This window comes from Pelobates fuscus, chromosome 8 (genome assembly GCF_036172605.1).
Source record: "Pelobates fuscus isolate aPelFus1 chromosome 8, aPelFus1.pri, whole genome shotgun sequence".
Taxonomy (NCBI): Eukaryota; Metazoa; Chordata; class Amphibia; order Anura; family Pelobatidae; genus Pelobates; species Pelobates fuscus.
Genome location: NC_086324.1, coordinates 115,729,381 through 115,752,837, shown reverse-complemented (window position 1 = coordinate 115,752,837; position 23,457 = coordinate 115,729,381). Strand labels below are relative to the sequence as shown.

Here is a 23,457-nt window from a genome sequence, read left to right as displayed (position 1 = left end):
TCTGCGAAGTCTGAGATCGCAGTGACAGGCTGTCACTGCGATCTCAGAGCTCTCTGATCGCAGTGACAGCCTGTCACTGCGATCAGTGTTACATGTGTCAGCCTATTGGCTGACACATGTAACTGGCACAGTGATCCCCCTGCAGATTGGAAGGGGGGAGTGCTTGTACCACCCAGGCACTCCCCCCTGTGGTCAATTACCCAATCTGCAGGAGGTGATCACAGTGACAGGCAGTCACTGTGATCACTGATCCTGTGTCAGCCAGTGATGTGACATCACTGGCTGACACTGTCTCTGCCCCCTGTCCTGTAAAAAAAATAAAATATTAGTTCAAAAAATAAATGTAAAAAATTACAGTTACAAATAAAATATACTTAGATCATATATATTATATATATATATATGATCTAAGTATATATATATATACACATACACACACACACACATTTACACATACACGACGTGTATTTAAATATTAATAAATATATATATATATATATATATATATATATTAATATCAAATTACACGTAGACTGATACTGATTAAATATATATATAATTATTGTTATATATATATTTATATATAATATAAAAAAATATATATGTAAATACGTAAAAAAATAAAATTAAAAAAATATTTAAAAATAAATAATTAAAAAATATATAGATGTGTTATTTCGTTCTAACTGTATTGTGATATTAATATATATATTTATATCAAAATACACGTAGAACAAAATAATATATATATCATAATATATATATATCTATATACATAAATATATACGTATATATCACTATATACATACCTATATATAAATAAAAATATTAAAAAAATTATATATATATATATATACGTATATATACACATATGTATATATATACACATATATTAATTCTACACATATATTTATGTAATAATTTTACATAATTAGGTATCCTAATTAATTACAATTAGCGGGACCTGCCTGACAACCCATGCCGAAAGTATAGGGAATTTAATTTGCTAGCACTATATTTAACCCTATAACTTTCCAAGACACCATAAAACCTGTACATGGGGGGTACTGTTTTACTCGGGAGACTTTGCTAAACACAGATATTAGTGTTTCAAAACAGTAATATGTATTACAACGATGATATCGCCAGTAAAAGTGACGTTTTCTGCATTTTTCACGCACAAACAGCACTTACACGGACGATATTATTGCTGCAATACTTTTTACTGTTTTGAAATACAAATATTTGTGTTGAGCGAAGTCTCCCGAGTACAACAGTACCCCACATGTACAGGTTTTATGGTGTTTTCAAAAGTTACAGCGTCAAATATAAGGCTTGTGTTTCATTTTTTTCACATTAAAATTCGCCAGATTGCTTACGTTGCCTTTGTGACCCTATGGTAGCCCAAGAATGAAAATTACCCCTATGATGGCATACCATTTGCAATAGTAGACAACCCAAGGTATTGCAAATGGGGTTTGTCCAGACTTTTTTAGTAGCCACTTAGTCACAAACACTGGCCAAAATTGGCGTTTTTTGCATTTTTCACACACAAACAAATACTAACACTAACTTTGGCCAGTGTTTGTGACCAAATGGCTACTAAAAAAGATTGGACATACCCCATTTGCAATACCTTGGGTTGTCTACTATTGCAAATGGTATGCCATTATGGGTGTAAATTTAATTCCTGGGCTACTATACAGTCTCAAAGGCAACGTAACCAATCTGGCGAATTTCAATTTCAAATGTAACGTGCTATATTTGACCCTGTAACTTCCCAAAACACCATAAAACCTGTACATAGGGGGTACTGTTTTACACGTGAGACATCGCTGAATACAAATATGTGTATTGTATTGCAGTAAAAGCAAACAGTATTTTGACATCCACAGTTAAAATGTCACATAGAACAAAAAAAAAATTAAAAAATTCTTTTTTTCTCCCATTTTTTTATAAATTTTTTTATATTAAATTATGTTCAATACCTAAATATTTGATGTTAAATGAAAGCCCTGTTTCCCCTGAATAAAATGATATATAATAAGGGGGGGTGCATTTAATATGAAAGAGGTGAATTACGGTTGGACAGACATATAGCGTAAATGCCAGGTTTTGTTTACGTTTTGTTCTGTTCACAACTTGTACATTTGGCTGCGGTGTTAAGGGGTTAAGGGGTTAATGTCTAAACCGTTGGCAACAAAAGTGAGTACACCCCCTAAGTGGAAATATCCAAATTTGGCCCAAAGTGTCAATATTTTGTGTGGCCACCATTATTTTCCAGCACTGCCTTAACCCTCTTGGGCATGGAGTTCACCAGAGCTTCACAGGTTGCCACTGGAGTCCTCTTCCACTCCTCCATGACAACATCACGGAGCTGGTGGATGTTAGAGACCTTGCGCTCCCCCACCTTCCATTTAAGGATGTCCCACAGATGCTCAATAGGGTTTAGGTCTGGAGATATGCTTGGCCAGTCTATTACCGTTACCTTCAGCTTCTTAAGCAAGGCAGTGCTCGTCTTGGAGGTGTTTGGGGTCATTATCATGTCGGAATACTGCCCTGCGGCCCAGTCTCTGAAGGGAGGGGGATTATGCTCTGCTTCAGTATGTCACATTACAAGTTGGCATTCAGGGTTCTCTCAATGAACCGTAGCTCCCAGTGCCGGCAGCACTCATGCAGGCCCAGACCACGACCATGCTTGACTGTAGGCAAGACACACTTGTCTTTGTACTCCTCACCTGGTTGCCGTCACACATGCTTGACACCATCTGAACCAAATAAGTTTATCTCAGTCTCATCGGACCACAGGACATGGTTCCAGTAATCCATGTCCTTAGTCTGCTGGTCTTAAGCAAGCTGTTTGCAGGCTTTCTTGAGCATCATCTTTACAAGAGGCTTCCTTCTGGGACGACAGCCATGCAGACCAATTTGATGCAGTGTGCGGCATATGGTCTGAGCTCTGAGCACTGACCGGCTGACCCCCCCACCCCTTCAACCTATGCAGCAATGCTGGCAGCACTCATACGTCTATTTCCCAAAGATAACCTCTGAAAATGACGCTGAGCACGTCCGCTCAACTTCTCTGGTCGACCATGGAAAGGCCTGTTCTGAGTGGAACCTGTCCTGTGAAACCGTTGTATGGTCTTGCCCACCGTGATGCAGCTCAGTTTCAGGGTCTTGGCAATTATTATAGCCTAGGCCATCTTTATGTAGAGCAACAATTCTTTCTTCCAGATCCTCAGAGAGTTCTTTGCCATGAGGTTCCATGTTGAACTTCCAGTGACCAGTATGAGAGAGTGTGAGAGCAATAACACTAAATTTAATACACCTGCTCCCCATTCACACCTAAGACCTTGTAACACTAACGAGTCACATGACACTGGGGAGGGAAAATGGCTAATTGGGCCCAATTTGGACATTTCCACTTAGGGGTGTACTCACTTTTGTTGCCAACAGTTTAGAAATTGATGGCTGTGTGTTGAGTGATTTTGAGGGGATAGCAAATTTACACTGTTATACAGGCTGTACACTTACTTTGTATTGTAGCAGAGTGTAATTTCTTCAGTGTTGTCACATGAAAATATATAATAAAATATTTACAAAAATGTGAGGGGTGTACTCACTTTTGTGGGATACTGTATGTATATGAATATCAAAATAAAGTTAGAATTAATATATATTATCTTTTTAAAATGTAATAAATGTTTTTTATATTATATATATATATATATATATATATATATATCGACATCCTAAGTGTATTGTAATATTAATTATATATATATATATATATATATAAATATTAAAATACACTTAAAATAATGGATTGTGTATATAAAAGTAATTAGATCATATATATATATATATATATATATATATATATATATATATATATTTGTAGTCGGAATTTATCGAATATGTAATGGGATGTAGAAGGAGAAGCAAAGTTGGTTGAGGTGTGCCGAAACCAACGTACGAGTAGGCCTGTAAAAGAGGGCCCACAAAAGTGAATTGTTAATATAGATGGGTGTAGGTGGGTGGGGACAAACAGCTTGCACGACAAAGGTAAGTAGGGGGTAGGGTTTATATAGGATATAGGATTATAACTCCTCCCACAAATTCAGGCCAAATGGCCTTCCAACATATTCTAAGTACTTTTTATGCACTTTATAAGCTTGTATACACTTTTTTTGCAGGCTCTAGAAGGACAGCCTGGGAGCTGAGGCAGTGCATAAGCCGGCTATTCCGGCCATGTATTGCGAGAACCCCGCTATCACATGGCCCGGGAGGGCCGGATCGGGCAGAGGGGGTCAGCCTAAGCTCCCAAGCAGACCCCAGATTTGCAAACGCCAGTGTGGGATTGGCGGGGACCCGGTAAGTTCTATGCCGCCCCCCGGCGTTTAGAGCCACCCCAAAGAAGACGGCATAGAATGCCTGCTGTCCTTAAGGGGTTAAAGTGCTGTGTTTAAACAGTTTCAAACTGAGAACTGGATTAGCTGGCCAGTTGGATAGTTAGGAATACTATTGTTTAGTAAGTCTACAAGCTGAAGTAGGATTTTTTTTTTGTTTTATCTATTTATGTGAAGCACAGCATTGTATACCCTGTAGAAAGTGCGAATATACTGCAATACTATTTTATCCGGACGCTTGCATTTGAAGTTTGTCAAGAGCCGGGCTATCCTGCCACAACATATACACAGGGTGGACCACAAGTAGCTATACAATTACAGGCATTTAAATATCAGTGTGGCAGTTAGAAAGAATAGTGGAGGGCAGAAAAAATAATAATCTTTCTTTACTATTTTTGTGAATGAGGATAGGGAACTTGAATCAAGAACAAAGAAAGTGGATTCTAAAACACTACTGGAAGACTGAAAATGCTGAGTAGGTGCACAAGGCATGGCAAGAAGCATTGACACTCCTCTACCAAAACTTATGACAATTTATTGTATTCAAGATGAATGTAACTCAATGGGTGCAGAGGCTACTGCACTAAAATGAGATGAAAATGAGACAAGAGTCGCTTTGACATATGTGAACTGTCCGAAAAAGTTCGCACAATGTACAATTCAGCAGCTAACTATACAGAGAACATGCTTGCAGTGCTTAATGCGTAAATTGAAATTGAAGCTGCAATGTCCAAGACTGTTACATGGTCTTCTGGAGGATGACCCAGACCGTCGGCTGCAATTCTTTGAGATGATGTGTAACCAAACCTCTAACAAACCAGGCCTTCTTGATGAGATCATCTGGTCAAGTAAGGCGTTTTTCAAATGGTCAGGTCACATGAACAGGAATAATTGTGTGTATAAGGCAAATGAAAATCCTCATTTGACTACCACATCTCAATTGTTCAGCCTGGCCTGTTGCGTGACGTGGTAGTGCCACAACTCAGAGCCAGGGCTAATTCAGATAAACTCATTATGATTTTGCAGTAAGGGACTACCTTGACAACACCTTGTTACAGCAATGAATCAGATGACATTTAATACCAATAGACCTCTTCTTTTGGGGTGTTGCAAAGAAGAAGGTTTTTGAGAGTAAGCCCCAAACAATGGACAAATTAAAATAACTTATCTTGGAAGCATTTATGGACATTGATGCGTACCGGAATCACCATATAGTTGCTTACAAAGAAGCATGGACAGTAATTACACACGAAGGACAATATAAGGAGGGGTTTGTAAGAGCGCAGTCATGGACTTATGTCATGTGGCAAAGAAGCCAATTTTTTTTATTCACCCAAGTAAATGTGCATGCCCAAGAGGGTCTCAATAAATATAGGCACATGATTTGGACTGTGTTCAGGACGGTTTTCTAGAGCTTCAATGTGAGTGTGGTGAATACAGGAGGTGAAAAAATATTTTAAATTAAACTTTATTATTTGTGTGCAGCCAATCTTACATTTTTATGGAGGCTGGTTGGTAATCAGGCACCATGTAAACCTGCTTAGTTGAAGTAGAGGTAAGCATTTAATTTGAGGATAATGAATCATGACAGCGAATGATTATCCTGTTTTTACAGGAAAGTGGATAAAATCTTTATATTTAGTGTCTTTAAACACTACATATAAAGATTTTATTTACTGCAGTGCATATGGGCAGTACATGAGGTGTGTTTGGGAAAGAGATGCGGCTCTCTAATTAGGCGATTTAGGCGGCCGCCTAAAGCCTCCAGCAGTCTGTGGCCTCGCGGGCCGCCTAAATTGCCATAGGGCAGACTGAACTGTCAGGTTCTCGGTCCATTCCCAAAAATAAAGTACATTTCAACCCCCCCCTCGCCCTGTCACCCCACTTACACTATGTTACCCTCTCTCACCCCACTAACACTATGTCACCGTCTATCACCCTGTCAACCCCCTTACATTATGTAACCCCCCTGTCATTCCCCTCTCACCCAGTCACCTCACTAACACTATGTCACACCACCTCTCACCCTGTCACCCCACCTCTCACCTCAACTCTGTGTGACAAACTGTCCTTTGCCACTGGCTTTTGAAAAAGCCTGATTGCCAGCCTCCTGCCTTATGACTGTGGCCCTGGGGTGTATTGCCCTTTAGGAACATTATTGGGGCATGTTGAGACTTGGTACAATGCCCCTTTTAAACTGTCGAAGTGGAACTTCGAACTACCGAACAGCCGGACCCCACACAAGTGGAGTGCGCAGCTAATTTGCCTCCCAGAAGCTGTGGTTAACCGCAAGCTAATTGATGAACGGCTGGGTGGTCGCCGTTCGTATATCTTACATTATCCCCTTAAGGACACAACTTCTGGAATAAAAGGGAATCGTGACAGAATATTTCCGTCAAGTGTCCTTAAGGGGTTATACATGTACATATCCATTCTTTTTTGAGTATAAAGAAGTGACTTACCTCAGCATGGATCTTTTGTCTGCCTCTGAGATTGTCCCATTATTTGCAAAAACAATGGTGTGGTACGGAATCACAGGATCACATGTTGGCAAAATTCCATGCGATATGTGGCTTACCCCATTTAAAACCCCATTGTATACAAGCAAATTATCAACAAGTAGCTGGAAAAGAAATGAAATGTGAACAATATTTTACAATACGAGTAAAAAACAATTTACGCAATGTAGTTCAATAATAGTCAACACTTGAATGGAAAAATACATATATGCATTCTTGCATCAAGTAACAAAAAATAGGTAGTTTGTTTTAAAATTAAGTAACATTAGAATTATAGCAAATTAAACAAATCTTAGGTTGGATCCCAGAGCTAAGCCCTGGGTAGAACGTGTAGAATCTTTCTGAGGTTGTATAACAGATCTCAATAATCGAATAGTGATATTGTTTTTCAGTAAACCTCCTGTAGCCAAATTGTCTGTAAACTGCATGACTTGCAACTAGCACTGTTCTGGTTCTATTTACTATCTTATTATTTTGTCTGTTTTTCTGGCTTTCTTACTTTATATGTTTTCCTGACTTTCTGTTATCCTGACCAAACTGATATATATGATTGTCTGTCTCTCTGATCTTGGCTTGTATATGGACTATGCACATTAAGCCCGGCCACTCTAAGATCCAGTAATATGCCTGTTCTGTTTTCTTTTTCTCTGTTCCTAGTCCTAAGGTCTACGTTTTTGTGCATACTAAGCATAACAAGGAAGTAATCAAGCATCAGTTTAGATATCTGTTTAGAGGGAAATATATGTCCATTTCATGAAGTCCCAGAAACTTTCTTATTATTATTCTTGTACTTGTGTAGAACATTGGCTTAAGGATAGCGTACAACGAGTGGTCATTATTGGTAAATTTTCAGGCTGGACAAAAGTGGTAAGGGGTGTCCCTCAGGGTTCTGGTTTGGGACCGCTTCTATTTAACATATTTATAAATTATCTTGAAATAGGCATTGAAAGTCATGTATCAATGTTTGCAGATGACACAAAACTTTGTAAAGAAATAAAATGTGAGCAGGATATTGCTTTGCTGCAGAGGGATTTGGATAGATTGGGGGATTGGGCACTAAAATGGGAGATTAAATTTAAGGTAGAGAAATGCAAAGTTATACACTTCGGGGTCAAGAATGCACAAGCAACTTACACCCTAAATGGTAGTGAATTAGCGTTAACAACACACGAGAAGGATTTGGGAATTGTTATAGACAACAAATTAGGCAGCAATATGCAATGTTAATCTGTAGTTGCTAAGGGCAGTAAGGTATAAATAGGACATACATTCTCGGGATCAAAATATAATTTTGCCTCTTTATAAATTGCTGGTAAGACCCTTGAATATGCTGTGCAATTTTGGGCACCTGTTCTAAAGAAGGATATCATGGCACTAGAAAAAATGCAGAGACGAGCTACAAAATTGATAAAAGGAATGGAGCATTTTAGTTACGAAGAAAGGTAAAAAAATGTAAATCTCTTTAGTTTGTATAATGTTATCATATACCCTCTGAGGCGCTGTTTTTCCAAATATATTTGGGGCCAGTGCAAACCATTATCTGGAAATCTATTTATAAACAGGGCTATACATAGGACACAAGGTCATACATTTAGGTTGAAAGAAAGGAGATTTCATCTAGGCAAAGAAAAGGTTTTTTACAGTAAGAGCAATAAAGATATGGAATTCTCTGCCTGAAGAGGTGGTTTTATCAGAGTCCATACAGATGTTTAAACTTCAATTGGATAAATACTTGCAAAAACATAACATACAGGGATAGAATTTCTATTTAGTGGGGTAATAGCTGCTTGATCCAAGGAGACATCAGACTGCTATTTTGGGGTCAAGAAGGAATTTTTTCCTAGTTTGTTGCAAAATTGGAAGTGCTTCAAACTAGGGTTTTTTGCCTTCTTTTGGATCAACAGCAAAAACATATGTGAGGAAGACTGAACATCTATGTAACTATGTAATTTTGTTATGTGAAGGTTATTGTAGACATTTCAAGAGGGGAAAACTCTCCTAAATGGGGTTTATCATTAGGGCAATTGTTTAGCTGGCATGGAAGGTTTGCCTTTTGTCTAAAATATTTGTTTTGCTTCCTTTTACGTTTAGCCTTCTTTGCATAATTTTTTCAGACAGCGACCTTGAAGTCGCAAGTTAAATGTAGGCTCAGCTACAAACTCTCTTCAGAGACAAAAAAATGTCGCAATGTTTTGGTTATAGAATTTTTTTGCAACATTGTATATATTTCATTATTATCTTATACATATTATCCTGCTTAGCAACTAAGCTATTGGGCTCAACCTTACTGTGAGCATATTTTTTCTACTCACCACAACTACCTGATAACAAACAGACGGATTTACTCTACACCTGTCTCTGTTTTACAACCAACCTATATTTCTGCCTTCATTACAATATTATTTTGTTCAGACAGCGACCTTGAAGTCAATTCAGTGTTCAGCAAGTTTAATTAAGGGTTAGCTACATAATGTTTTTCAAAGACATTATCCCTCTGTAATCCTTTGGTTATAGGATTTAATTGCTACACTGTACATATTTCCTTGTTGTACTATCATATAGGGACCATATAGTTCAAACTCTCTGTGAGTATATATTTTTTACTCACCATAACTACTTTGTAACCTATATACGATTAGGATTCATAATTGTCTCTACCCTATCATTCCTTTTACAAGCAGCCTCCATTGCTCTAAAACCATTTCTACCCTATTTCTAACTTAGAGCTTATCAGCTCCCCTTTATTTTGTGTTTAAAAGTTTCATTTTTTTGTGTTTTTTTTTTCTTTTGTTTTTTTATTCATTTACTGTTCCTTTTTAAGCATATATAAATAAATTGAGTTTTAATTACATTATATTCATATAGGGACTACTGTGTCCTCTGGACATTATGTTCATTGGTCATTTATTTGTGGAGATGAGAAGGACCTTGTAAAGGGTCCGTCTCCACCTTATGGACCTCCCCAGGCTATGTCACATTCTGCGTGACAGTCATCCTGTGCCCATTATAGATGCAGAGTTTGTATGTTGTATTTGTTAGTTATTTTCGTCCTCCATTTACATGTTGTATGCCCAGATGGGCATCCTCCTATTGCTCACTTCCAGACTAGATCAAACTGTCTGTTCTGCCACGCCATTAAATCTCCCATGTGATTCTCAGTAATTGTAATGGTCTGTCCCCACCCTTCCTTGTAAAACAGTACTGCATTCACACTATTGTAATTAAGCATTAGTGTGAATGCAGCAGACAGCCACTAGAGGAGGAGTTAACCCTGCAAGGTAATCATTGCAGTTGCATGAAAAAAAGTGTATTTTTAATACTTACACCAAATTCTTTTACTCCTCTTTGAGGGGTTTTAGCGTAATTCCAGAGTTTTATCATGGAGACTGTAGTTGGCTGATCAAACACAATGTAAACCCGATTAACCTGTTCAAAAATATATAAATTATTACATTAGGACAATGGTGATTCAACTATTTCAAAAGTTAACAAAACTAATGATATGCTAGTCACACATATTTTTGTAAACATGTCATTAGCATTTCTAAAGGGAAGTAACAAGGTAAGAGAGAAAAGGGGAAAAATACAAAATACAAAAGCTGTTGAAAAAAAAAAAATATATATATTTTTTAAAGCGGCACTGTCACCGTCTGGTAGTTCTACTTATCCGAACCAGTCCGTTGCAGGGCAAGGCCATCTTTTTCCAGCAGGTTCTTTTCAGCTCCTGACTGCAGGATTCTCCATAGATAAAGATAAAGCAATTCCCTGCAGCCATCACTGGTGACGGCTGGGGGGGGATTGACGCTTTTAGACAAAAGGTGGCTCCACCCAGTGTACAAGCGTAAGACATATATAGAGACAAAGTAGCCTCTTTGAATGAAATTCCAACAGTCAAAATGAGTATTTCATACAGATTCTATCTTTGTAAAATACTTATATTTTTTGGGAATAGGAGGGATTTAACAGTGCTGCTTTAAGTCAGTTCATACCAGTACTGGAACTATGATGTCAAATCCAAGTTAACTTAAGGAGTTACATTAACTAAAAAGCAGAAAACACTTTTTTTGGTCAATAACCCTTATTGAACTACTCCTCTATACTATAAGAACAAAGCCATAACTTATCTCTGATCCAAATTGAAGGCCAAATTCTTCCAATAGAAGTCCGATCTTCCTCTAGTGAAGTCACTATGCATCACTGTTGATGTCAAGGAGGAAAGGTGGAAGAAAGGACTTAGCCAACATTAACGATGAGACATCATATTATTATTTGCCTGGCAACAGCATGCTGTGTGCTGGTGACAGATGTCCAATATGCACAGAATTGTCATTAGCCAACCCACAACATTTGTACTGGACTGGTTGATGACATCTAATGATTGTCATGCTTACCTGCTTACCTCCTCCTCTCCGATCTGACGGTGGGACAGACGCAGCACGCTGCTCGTGTGCGCCTGTTTGTAGTCTGGCGCCAACGTCAGAACAGCGCAACTCTGAGCGCCGATACAGTCGGCACGAATGAACACAGAAAAGTCCTGAATTCGCCAATTCGGGTATTTAGGCGTTCTAAAATTAAGCCAGCCAATTGTGTTAATGCACTGGCTATTTAAAGTCAGAGCTTGGGTAGCAAGTTGCCTTGTTGTGGTTCTCCTTGACCCAAGAGTGCGTTTCTACTGTATTATTGTATTGAAGTCACGGTTACTGACCTTGGCTTGCTTAACCATTTATCTGCTCTCTGTGTTCTTGACCTATTGGCTTATTTTACAATTATCCTGTTTTCTCCTTGACCTCAGCTTTCCCTCTGACCACTTTTATGTTAAATCCAGCCACTCTAAGGTCCGGTAATATGTGGTGCACCTCTTTTAGTGGATTAGGGTCTGTGAGTTTTTGGGTTCCCTTACTTAATGGTGACAATGCTGCTGGAAGTGGAGATACACATTTAGAAGCAAAAACCTCTGTAGGTGCTGTGTTGAATAGTGAAACGCTTAAAATACAGACTCAAAAAAAATAAGTCTCTTTATTCTCATCAATACTTCTGGGTATATACATTTTTTTTTATATTGTGCAATACATCCTCCTGTTAAGTGACTATGAACCAAACTATACAAGGTATAATGGTACACATGCCAAAAAGGAAGTACCTGGGAGCACTACAAAGATTTTAGATGTATGCATGTACCTTGTATGTTGAATTTTTTTTTTTTAAAAATGCATTTAAAAAAATGTTATTAAACCCATAGTAACCAAAGCTTTTTTGAGATTTCATATATTTGGGACCAAGAAAATCTTTGCTATGTCTTCATTCTATGATATGACAAATACACATTTTTAAAGGACTTGATTTAATTGTTATTTGATACCCTATATATGTGAACACAATACAACTTTAATAAATATAAAAAAATAAAATTAAAATATATATATACATATAGGGTATCAAATGGAAATTAAATTAAGTCATTTAAAAATGTGTATATATATATCAAATCAAATATTGTTCACACATCTGTCTAAATCTGTGTTAGTAAGCACTTCTCCTTTGCCAAAATAATCCATCCACCTCACAGCTGTAGCATATCAAGATGCTGATTAGACAGCATGATTATTGCAAAGGTGTGCCTTAGGCTGGCCAAATTAACCCCTTAACCACTTGACGACCGATGACGGTTCAGGACCGTCATCGGACACATCCCCTTGAGGACTGATGATGGTCCTGAACCGTTATAACGGTCTGGGGGTACTTACCTGATCGCCATCGGTCCCCGGGCTGCGATCAGTGCTCCTCCCGGTCCAGGGGAACTGCCCTTCTGCCCAGGCAGTCTCCTCGCGGTAGATCAGGACACCGCGGTCATGTGATCGCTCGATCACGTGGCCGCAATAGGTGCCTGTGTATCTGCCTGCAGGGGGACTGTCTGTGCTGACAGGCAGTCTCCCTGCAAGTGGAAAATCATAAAATAAAGTTAAAAAAAATAGCAATCAGTGTAAAAAAAAAATATGTGTATATATATATATATAAGAGACATATATACATGTATTATATCTATATGTAATATGTATATATATATATATCTTATATACATAATGTCAATCTAAGTGTATTTTTATATTTATATATGTATATTAATATAAAAATACACTTACATTTAAATTACACACGTATATATATATACACACTATATATAATAACTATATATATTGTATATATATTATAAATTATAAATATGTTAATAAAAATAAATAAAAAAGTAAAAATAATTAATTTAAAAAAAATTATATATATATGTAATTTTATTCTAACAGTATTTTGATATATATATATATATATATATATAAAAAATAATTCAAGAATCACTGGCACTCTTCCCAAAATAATAATCACTAAAAAATTCTGACCAAGGTGCCTCTCGGTGCATATATAGAATCCCAAAGAATGAGAGCACTCACTGGCTTTAGAAAACAGTGTATTAAATCTTAGGCAAACAAATCAACGTTTCGACCGTCAAGCGGTCTTTAGCAAGATCCTTGATAAAGATCTTGATAAAGACCGCTTGACGGTCGACACGTTGATTTGTTTGCCTAAGATTTAATACACTGTTTTCTAAAGCCAGTGAGTGCTCTCATTCTTTGGGATTATATATATATATATATATATATATATATATATATATATATATATATATATCAAAATACACTTAGGATGTAATGATATATCTATGTATAAATAAATAAAAATAATACGAAATATACATAATGTCCATATACATAATTACATCAATAATTTCATAAATATACACGTAGACGTCAAATATATAAATATATATATATATTTTAATGATTGCAATTTGAGGGACATGCCTGACAACCCAGGCCGAAACTCCAGAGAATTTAATTTGCTAGCACTGTGTTTAACCCTGTAACTTTCTATGACACCCTAAAACCTGTACATGGGGGTACTGTTTTACTCGGGAGACTTCGCGGAACACAAATATTAGTCTTTCAAAACAGTAAAACATATCACAGCGATGATATTGCCAGTGAAAGTGACGTTTTTTGCATTTTTCACACACAAACAGCACTTTCACTGATGATATTATTGCTGTGATACATTTTACTGTTCTGATACACTAATATTTGTGTTCAGCGAAGTCTCCTGAATATAACAGTACCCCACATGTAGAGGTTTTATAGTGTTTGTGAAAGTTACAGGGTCAAATATAAGGCTTGATTTTACTTTTTTTTATTGAAATTTGTCAGATTGGTTAGGTTGCCTTTGAGAGCGTATGGTAGCCCAGGAATGAGAATTACCCCCATGATGGCATACCATTTGCAAAAGAAGACAACCCAAGGTATTGCAAATGGGGTATGTCCAGTCTTGTTTAGTAGCCACTTAGTCACAAACACTGGCCAAAATTAGCGTTATATTTAGTTTTTTACTTTTTTCACACACAAACAAATATGAACACTAACTTTGGCCAGTGTTTGTGACTAAGTGGCTACTAAAAAAGACTGGACATACCCCATATTGAATACCCTGTGTTGTCTAATATGTACATGTGAGGTGTGATTAGGCGATTTATGACCGATAACGGTGTTACAATGTCACTATTGATAAATTTTAAAAATATATTTATATTGAAACAGCAATTTCCTACTTGTATTTATAGGCCTATAACAAAAAAAAAAAGCAATAAAACATGCAAAACACTGGGTGTTTTTAAACTCGGGACAATATTTTGAATCTATTTAGCAGTTTTTTTCATTAGCTTTTGTAGATAAGTAAAATATTTTTCAAGTAAAAGTCCAAAAACATGTTTTGTTTTCAATTTTTAACCATATTTTATTATTTTTTTTAAATAAAATATATGACATGATACAAATAATGGTATGAAAAAAAAAGTCCTTCTTGTCCTGAAAAAAACCAATATAGAACTTGTATGGGAACCGTAAATGAGAGAGAGGAAAATTACAGCTAAACACAAACACCACAAAAGTGTCAAAACTGATCTGGTCCTTAATGTACAAGATCGCAAAAACAGGCCGGTCCTTAAGGGGTTAAGGACGCAGCCAAATGTACACGTTGTGATCAAAACAAAACGTAAACAAAAACTGGAATTTGCGCTATAGGTCTGTTCAGGCGTAATTCACCTCTTTCATATTATATGCACCCACACTTATTATATATAATTTTATTCAGGGGAAACTGGCTTTCATTTAACATCAAATATATAGGTATGAAACATAATTTAATATGAATAAAATATTAAAACATGGGGAAAAGTAAGAATTTAACATTTTTTTTTAGTTCTATGTGACATTCTAACTGTCAATGTCATAATACTGTTTGCTTTTACTGCAATAAAATACACATATTTGTATTCAGCGATGTCTCACGTGTAAAACAGTACCCCCTATGTACAGGTTTTATAAGTTACAGAGTCAAATATAGCATGTTAAATTTTTCAGTTTTTTCACATTGAAATTGGTTACGATGCCTTTGAGACCGTATGGTAGCCCAGGAATGAGAATTACCCCCATGATGGCATACCATTTGCAAAAGTAGACAACCCAAGGTACTGCAAATGGGGTATGTCCAGTCTTTTTTTAGTAGCCACTTGGTCACAAACACCGGCCAAAGTTAGTGTTAATATTTGAAAATGCAAAAATCTAATTTGAACGCCAATTTTGGCCAGTGTTTGTGACTAAGTGGCAGGCCCTGCAAATTGTAATTAATAAATATATACATATATATATATACACACACACACATATATACATACATACATATATGTGATAACAAATAAACCGTGCTTTCCTAGGCGCTCAAATTTGTAATTTGGTGAAGAACCTGGTTCCGCTAAGCAGCTCGACACACGTGAAGGTACCTCCAACCTTAACACAATAACATGCAGAATAGTGGGGTAATGAAAGTAGAAAAGGTCACAACAAACAAGACCCAGTGGAGCGCTAATGTAATGTATAAACTCACCCTTTTAAAAAAGGGATATGAAATTCAAGGGAATCTAGAGAGAGAATATAATGGAGACAATAGTGTAGTATGTATGGACTTGAGGTACATAAAGAGAGGAATCTATATGTAACACACTCACATGGTACAGAGCCTGAAAACGATAGGCTCAAATCACAAGCGCAGGGGTGTTTTAAGGCAAACACCAAGCCTCTTCAATGGTTTAGTAGCAATCCTCAAAGAAAGGGAGAGATAAAGGGACATGGACCAAAGTCCTAGTGTGTTATCCTTTCATATGCTGCAAGAAAGGCCAGAGTACTTGAAACCACTGCTACAGATCCAGACTGAAACAAGAGGAATCATGGCATATATATATGCTTATGTAAATAGATATTTACATTATTTCGTTCTACATGTATTTTATTAATTTTAAAATACAGTTAGAACAAAATTAACCCCTTAAAACCGGAGGGCGCACTATTACGCCCTACTCTAAGCGGCTCTAAACGCTGCAGGGCGTAATAGTACGCCCTCCGTTTTTTGTTTTTTTACTTACCCGGTCGCCGGCGATCACACGCCGGCGATCGCGGTTGGGGGGACTCCCAGGGAGCCCCCCGCGGCACATCTGACGTCCTGAAGTCCCCCCCCGGCCATATGAGAGTGAGGTCCTTGCGAGGACCTCACAATCACATGGCCGGGTTAGCTACCTGGTGCATTGCCAGCAGGGGGACTGCCTGTAATGACAAATATTAGTGTTTCAAAATCACTCCCTGGGAGTGCGCTGGATTTTCATTTTTACTGTACTTATTGGCCCCCAGCAGCACCCCATTTAAGCATGTTCAGATGAGTGCAGCCAGACCCTTGTTTTCCCATATATATAAGTGTTTGCATTAAAGCCGTGATAACTTCACTGGCCACTCCTCAGATGGCTGTTAGAGATCCTTGCTGGGTCATGGCTGCCTAAAATGCATCCAAACATTCAGTATCTCCTCCCTTTGCATGTAGACACTGAACTTTCCTCAGAGATTAATTGATTCAATTCATCTCTATGAGGAGATGCTGATTGGCCAGATCTTTGTCAGTCTCAGCCAATCCTATGGGGAAGGATTGTGATTGGATCAGGCCACCACTTCTGATGATGTTAGCAGACAGCTTGTTTTTCTGAGGCAAACCGCATGCAAATCTACAGCTTCAGGCTTAAATACTGTAAGATTTTGCTATATTTATAGAGGCATGAGGGGCCCAGGCGGGCTAGATGGTGGTTTTAACACTATAGGCATGGGCGTCCGGGAGGGGCAACCTACAGCAAAGTAAAGTAGAAGGAACAGAAATGAGCAGAAAGGTTCTGCAAAGGGCAGGATCAGCAAGGAATAGAAAGAGCAGAAGGGGTTGCAAGAAGCAGCAAGGAGTAGGAAGGGGCGCCAAGGAGCAGGAGGGTGAAGTAGAAGGAGCAGGAAGGGTCAGCAAGGAGCAGGAGGGCTCAGCAAAGAGCAGGAAGGGTCAGCAAGAAGCAGGAAGGAGCAACAAGGAGTTGGAGGGGTCAACAAGGAGTTGGAGGGGTCAGCAAGAAGTAGGAGGGGTCAGCAAGGAGCAGGAGGGGTCAGCAAGGAGCAGGAGGGGTCAGCAAGGAGCAGGAGGGGTCAGAAAGGAGCAGGAGGTGTCAGCAAGGAGCAGGAGGGGTCAGCAAGAAGTAGGAAGGGGTCAGCAAGGAGCAGGAAGGGGTCAGCAAGGAGCAGGAAGGGGTCTGCAAGGAGCAGAAAGGGTCTTCAAGGAGCAGGAAGAAAGAAGCAGCAAGGAGCAGGAGGGGTCAACAAGGAGTAGGAAGGGGCAGGAGGGGTCAGCAAGGAGCAGAAAAGGTCAGCAAGCAGCGGGAAGGGTCAGCAAGGAGCAGGAAGGGGCAGCAAGGAGCAGGAGGGGTAAGCAAGGGGCAGGAGGGGTAAGCAAGGGACAGGAGGGTTCAGCAAGAGGCAAATGTCAAATGGAGAAGAAAATGAGATTTGAGCAGGAAGGACAAGTGAAGTGATCCCTCCACTTCATTCTGGACACCTCATCATAAGTCTTTGGTACCTGGGCCTGGCAGGAAACCTTGGACCTTCTCATCTCCCCAGGTAAAAAACATATTAGTGTTAATGTGTTCACTTTTATTTACAGGTGTGTCCGAAAAAACACAGAGGGCCACTAGGTAGGTGTGCCGCTGAATGGCTACAACTGGAATTTTAAGCCAATCAGTAGCTCCCCATTCATAAAAACGTTAAAAAAAAAAATATGAATCGTGAACTAGCGATTGGCTTAGAGCGTCAGCTGACGACTCTAACCAATCAGCGGCACCCATGCCTGCCGTCAATCTGCACTTCCTGACACTCAGAAGCCGAATACCATTGAGCGACCTGAAGATCTGGAGCTGGAGGAAGCCTTTGGGGTTAAACCATTTGAGAGCGGTTTATCCCCTTACAGGAAAGAGCGTCCAGGGGCCTCCTGGCATCATAGCATTTTCATTTAGATGAAGTTGTTATGGTGACCAGAATGTTCCTTTAATTTGCTTAAAGAAACACTATAGTGTCAGGAATACAAACATGTATTCCTGACACCATAGTTGTGAAAACGATATTCACCCTGGCTTTATATGATAATGACTATGCTACTCCCCTTCATGACACTGTCAAAAAGGGGCCAAGCATGGATGTAATTTCAATTATGGAAACATTCCCCGGAAACATTCCTGCGGACGCCCATGACTACAGGGTCAGGAATACTTGTTTGTATTGAGAGCATGCCATTTAGAACTGTATTACTGCAGAGAAAAAGAAAACTTAACAGGGACAAAAAAAATATACAGAGAAAGTGAACATGAACTCCCAGTGGTTTAATTATGCTTTCAAGATCAATTAATCCATTATTTCAAACTGCATTAAATTTATATCAAATGTTTGTAGCATTCTTACCAAGCCAGGAAGAATTGGTGAGAGCCACATGTGCCTGCCATCAGTTGTATCATTTATATTATCAATGAGTTTATCAGGTGTTCTCACATCTTCAGATACTCCATCTAAAATGTTTATGCTTTCTGGAAAAGCTGCAATATCTGAAAAAGAGCTAAGGGCAAAATTAACTGTAAAAATGATTTACAGAATAAAAATTAAAAACAGCTCTGTCACTGCTGAGTATTTCATAAAGATATAATCTTTATAAAATACTTATGCGGACTGTACTGGAATTTCACTGAAATTCCAACGCAATCCAAAGATACCATAACGTTGGTTTCAACTTTTATCCAATCCCAGCAGTTGTCACAAGTGACAGCTGTGGGATTTAGGTAACATCTTGCTCATCTCAAGACGTGATCTAAGGAGGCTCCAGTAATCTTGAAAGATCCTCCACAGACCTCAGTGCTGTACTCTCACACATGCACAAAAGTACAGCACTGAAGTGCCAGAAGCTAACAATCGATCACCAGAAAGACGATGGTGGTAGCCACGATGGATAGCTTCAGGTAAGTATACATACCTTTCAGAGCACCTCATGGCCACTGAACCCTAAGCGGAGTAGTTACCTTCGGGCAGCTTTGCCAAATATGCAAAGATTGCAGAAAGTAACAGATTTAAAAACATTTCTTATATATCAGCACCATGTATTTATAGGCATTTTGCATGTTTAGTCATAACTATTTTCCATATAAATGTCTCACAGTCATATTATATATTACTACTAAGAAAACAGTCACAAGTAACGCATACACATATTACATTAAGGTATATGTGGAAAAGGCTGTATTTTTCAGTATACTTTTTTGTTAATTCATTAAAAGGGCACTTCAGGAACAAAAACAACTTCATCTAAATGAAACACTTTTACCTCAAGGAACTACAATGTTCTCCACCGGTTTAACCCCAAAGTTACCTCCAGTGGCGATGTGCACTGCATGCGGCTTCTGAATTTTTAGATTCAGTAAGTACGGAGTGCTGCCAGCTGCTTATTGGCTGAGAGTGGTCAGATGTGACTCCCCATTCACTAAACTGAGTTGGAAAAAAGCGTACCTTTTCCAAGCCAGTTTAGTTAATGGGGAGTCACTGATTGGCTGAGTGTCAGGGTGGCGGTCCGGTGACCGGGACCCAGACTCTCTCTGGGCGGCGGTCCGACGACCGGGACCCAGTATGCCTGATGTTGAACGTAGGAGTCACAGTGTGGAAGTGGATTAGCAGGGTCTGGTGCAGGGTAACCGCATGCCCCCTGGTGTTGAGCACCAGCGTTTGTGCGGCCACATACCTGGACCCTGATGCAGCTTCAGCGGATCCCAGGAATTAGGAGCTTGGAATTAAGCAGACCTCCCAGGAGCTGAATAGGGAGACTCTGCAGCAGGAATGTATCCAGTACAGAAACAAGGCAAGACTAGAACAGACACCAAACATAAAACCAAGACAGAACTAGTAGAACCCAGAACCAGAGAAGGATAAGAAGCTAAACCCAGAACATGTACACAATACATAAGGGAAACATTAACAGAAAATGGGCAGGACAGAACTGTACATGGACTGGGAATACAAAATAAAACAAGACAATATATAATAGGCAAAACAAGAGGAGGCATAACCAAGTACTATATGTGAAAAACCATGGGGATTTAGTTACATTATATGATCATACATTGCATAAGCCTGCCACAACGTCAATGTACCCCATATTAGGCAGGTCCTACTTTAACTGCCTAATGTCTGCTAAATGAACCATAATAAAACACACACAGCACTTACCTGCAAGAAAAGGCAGAGGATTTGAGCAACTGAAACAAAAGGAATCATGGAAAAGGAACGGGTGTGGCATCATAAAACAAACATTTAAAGGAATCCAGGAGACTGGGAATTCCAGGAACGGAATACAGGAATGAACTCAGAAAACCCAGCATAAAGAAAACCAGACATAGAATAGAAAACCAGAAAAAAACTGAAAAACTAAACAAGAATTGTAATACCAGAAGCCATAGCCAGAATGATCCGCAGCTAGGAACAGGATGTGACACTGAAAATGTCAGCTGACTGCTTTCAGACAATCAGTGGTACCCCTGCCTGTCAGAACTCCGCACTACCTACATCTGAAAATTCAGAAGCCAGATGCCACCTGAGGGGAGAGTGGACATCGCCACTAGAGGCAACTTTGGGGTTAAACCATTCGATAACAGTTTAACCCCTTCAGTTAAAAGTACCTGCAGACACTAAAAGGTATCCCTTTAATAAATCTAAACAAGTTTGTATGCATTATTTATTGTAGTAAAGGATACTATTTTGAGTTAGAGTGATTTTTTCTCCCAGTTCATTGTACATTTCAAGACCATTTAATCCAATGTAGTATGGGTCTCCCCAACTTGTCAAAAGTTGCAACTGAAAAATAACTGAAAGACAATATTAAGGAAAATACACTTGGTAAATAATTGAAATGGAAAGTCATTTTACAAAGGGAAACATATTTCAGGCAATTGTTTTACTTGACAAATATTAAAGACATCTTTATTTTGACATGATAAGCAATGTGTTCATATAAAGAAAAGAGAGGAACTCATACGTTTAACCCCTTAAGACCGCAGCCAAATGTACAAGTTGTGATCAAAACAAAACGTAAACAAAACCTGGCATTTGCGCTATATGTCTGTCCAACCGTAATTCATCTCTTTCATATAAAATGCACCCACACTTATTATATATCATTTTATTCAGGTGAAACAAGGCTTTCATTTAACATAAAATATTTAGGTATGGAACATAATTTAATATGAATAAGATATTTTAAAAAATGGGAAAAAATAAGATTTCTTTAAATTTTCTTAGTTCTAAGTGACATTTTAAACTGTGAATGTCAAAATACTGTTTGCTTTTACTGCAATAAAATACACATATTTGTATTCAGCGATGTCTCACGTGTAAAACAGTACCCCCTATGTACAGGTTTTATGGTGTTTTGGGAAGTTACAGGGTCAAATATAGCGTGTTACATTTTTCATTTTTTTCACATTGAAATTCACATTGAAAATGGTTACGTTGCCTTTGAGCCCGTATGGTAGCCCAGGAATGAGAATTACCCCCATGATGGCATACCATTTGTAGAAGCAGATAACCCAAGGTACTGCAAATGGGGTATGTCCAGTCTTTTTTAGTAGTCACTCATAATTTTAAAATACAGTTAGAACGAAATTACACATGTATATTTATTTTTATTTTTTATTTTTTTTTAACGTATTTACATATTTGTTTATTTTATATTACATATAAATGTATATATAATGATAATTATATATATATTTAGTCAATATCATTGTACGTGTACTTTGATATGAATATATATAATTACATATAAATATTAAAATACACTTAGACAGTCTATGTGTATTTATGTGTAAGTGTGTGTGTGTGTATATATATACCGTATATACTTGAGTATAAGCCGACCCGAATATAAGCCGAGGCCCCTAATTTTACCCCAAAAAAACTGGGAAAACTTATTGACTCGAGTATAAGACTAGGGTGGGAAATGCAGCAGCTACTGGTACATTTCTAAATAAAATTAGATCCTAAAAAAATTATATTAACTGAATATTTATTTACAGTGTGTGTATATAATGAATGCAGTGTGTATATGAATGCAGTGTGTGTATGCAGTGTGTGTATGAGTGCAGTGTGTATATAATGAATGGAGTGCAGTGTGTGTATGAGTGCAGTGTGTATATAATGAATGGAGTGCAGTGTGTGTGCATGAGTGCAGTGTGTGTGTATGAGTGCAGTGTGCGTAATGAATGCAGTGCAGTGTGTGTGTGTATGAGTGCAGTGTGTGTGAGTGCAGTGTGTGTGTGTGTGTATGAATGCAGTGTGTATATAATGAATGCAGTGCATGTATGAGTGCAGTGTGTGTATGAGTGCAGTGTGTGTGAGTGCAGTGTGTGTGAGTGCAGTGTGTGTGAGTGCAGTGTGTGTGTGTGTGTATGAATGCAGTGTGTGTATGAATGCAGTGTGTGTATGAATGCAGTGTGTGTATGAATGCAGTGTGTATATAATGAATGCAGTGCAGTGTGTGTATGAGTGCAGTGTGTATGCAGTGTGTGTATGAGTGCAGTGTGTGTGTGTATGAGTGCAGTGTGTATGCATTGTGTGTATAATGAATGCAGTGCAGTGTGTGTATATGAGTGCAGTGTGTATGTATGAATGCAGTGTGTTTAGAATGAATGCAGTGCAGTGTGTGTATGTGTGTGTGCAGTGTGTGTGTGAGTGTGCAGAGCATTGGTGGGGGGTGGGCATTTTATTAATTAATTATTATTTTAATATTTTTTTTAATGTTATTTTTTTTTAGGTAACTATTTTTTTTCTTTTATTATTAATTGTATTATTTTTTATGTTATTATTTTAATATGTTTTTCTTATTATTATTTGTTTTATTATTAATATTTTTATTTTTTCGTCCCCCCTCCCTGCTTGTTAGCTGGCCAGGGAGGGGGGCTCTCACTCCCTGGTGGTCCAGTGGATGGGCTGTAGGAGGGGGGCTGTCAGGAAGCTGTAACTTACCTTCACCGCAGCTCCTGTCAGCTC

The 23,457-nt window shown here is 38.2% G+C and overlaps 1 protein-coding gene across 1 annotated transcript in view; it reads right to left on the bottom strand.

Annotated features, from left to right (window-relative positions):
* KATNIP (katanin interacting protein) overlaps window positions 1-23,457 on the bottom strand; it is a 357,151-nt gene that overhangs the window by 65,172 nt on the left and 268,522 nt on the right. The window contains exons 24-27 of the mRNA XM_063430236.1: window positions 21,165-21,275; window positions 18,835-18,974; window positions 10,253-10,354; window positions 6,872-7,032 (exon numbers count right to left, since the gene is read on the bottom strand). Of these exons, the coding sequence (XP_063286306.1) occupies window positions 6,872-7,032; window positions 10,253-10,354; window positions 18,835-18,974; window positions 21,165-21,275 (514 nt within the window). The remainder of the gene's footprint in view (window positions 1-6,871; window positions 7,033-10,252; window positions 10,355-18,834; window positions 18,975-21,164; window positions 21,276-23,457) is intronic.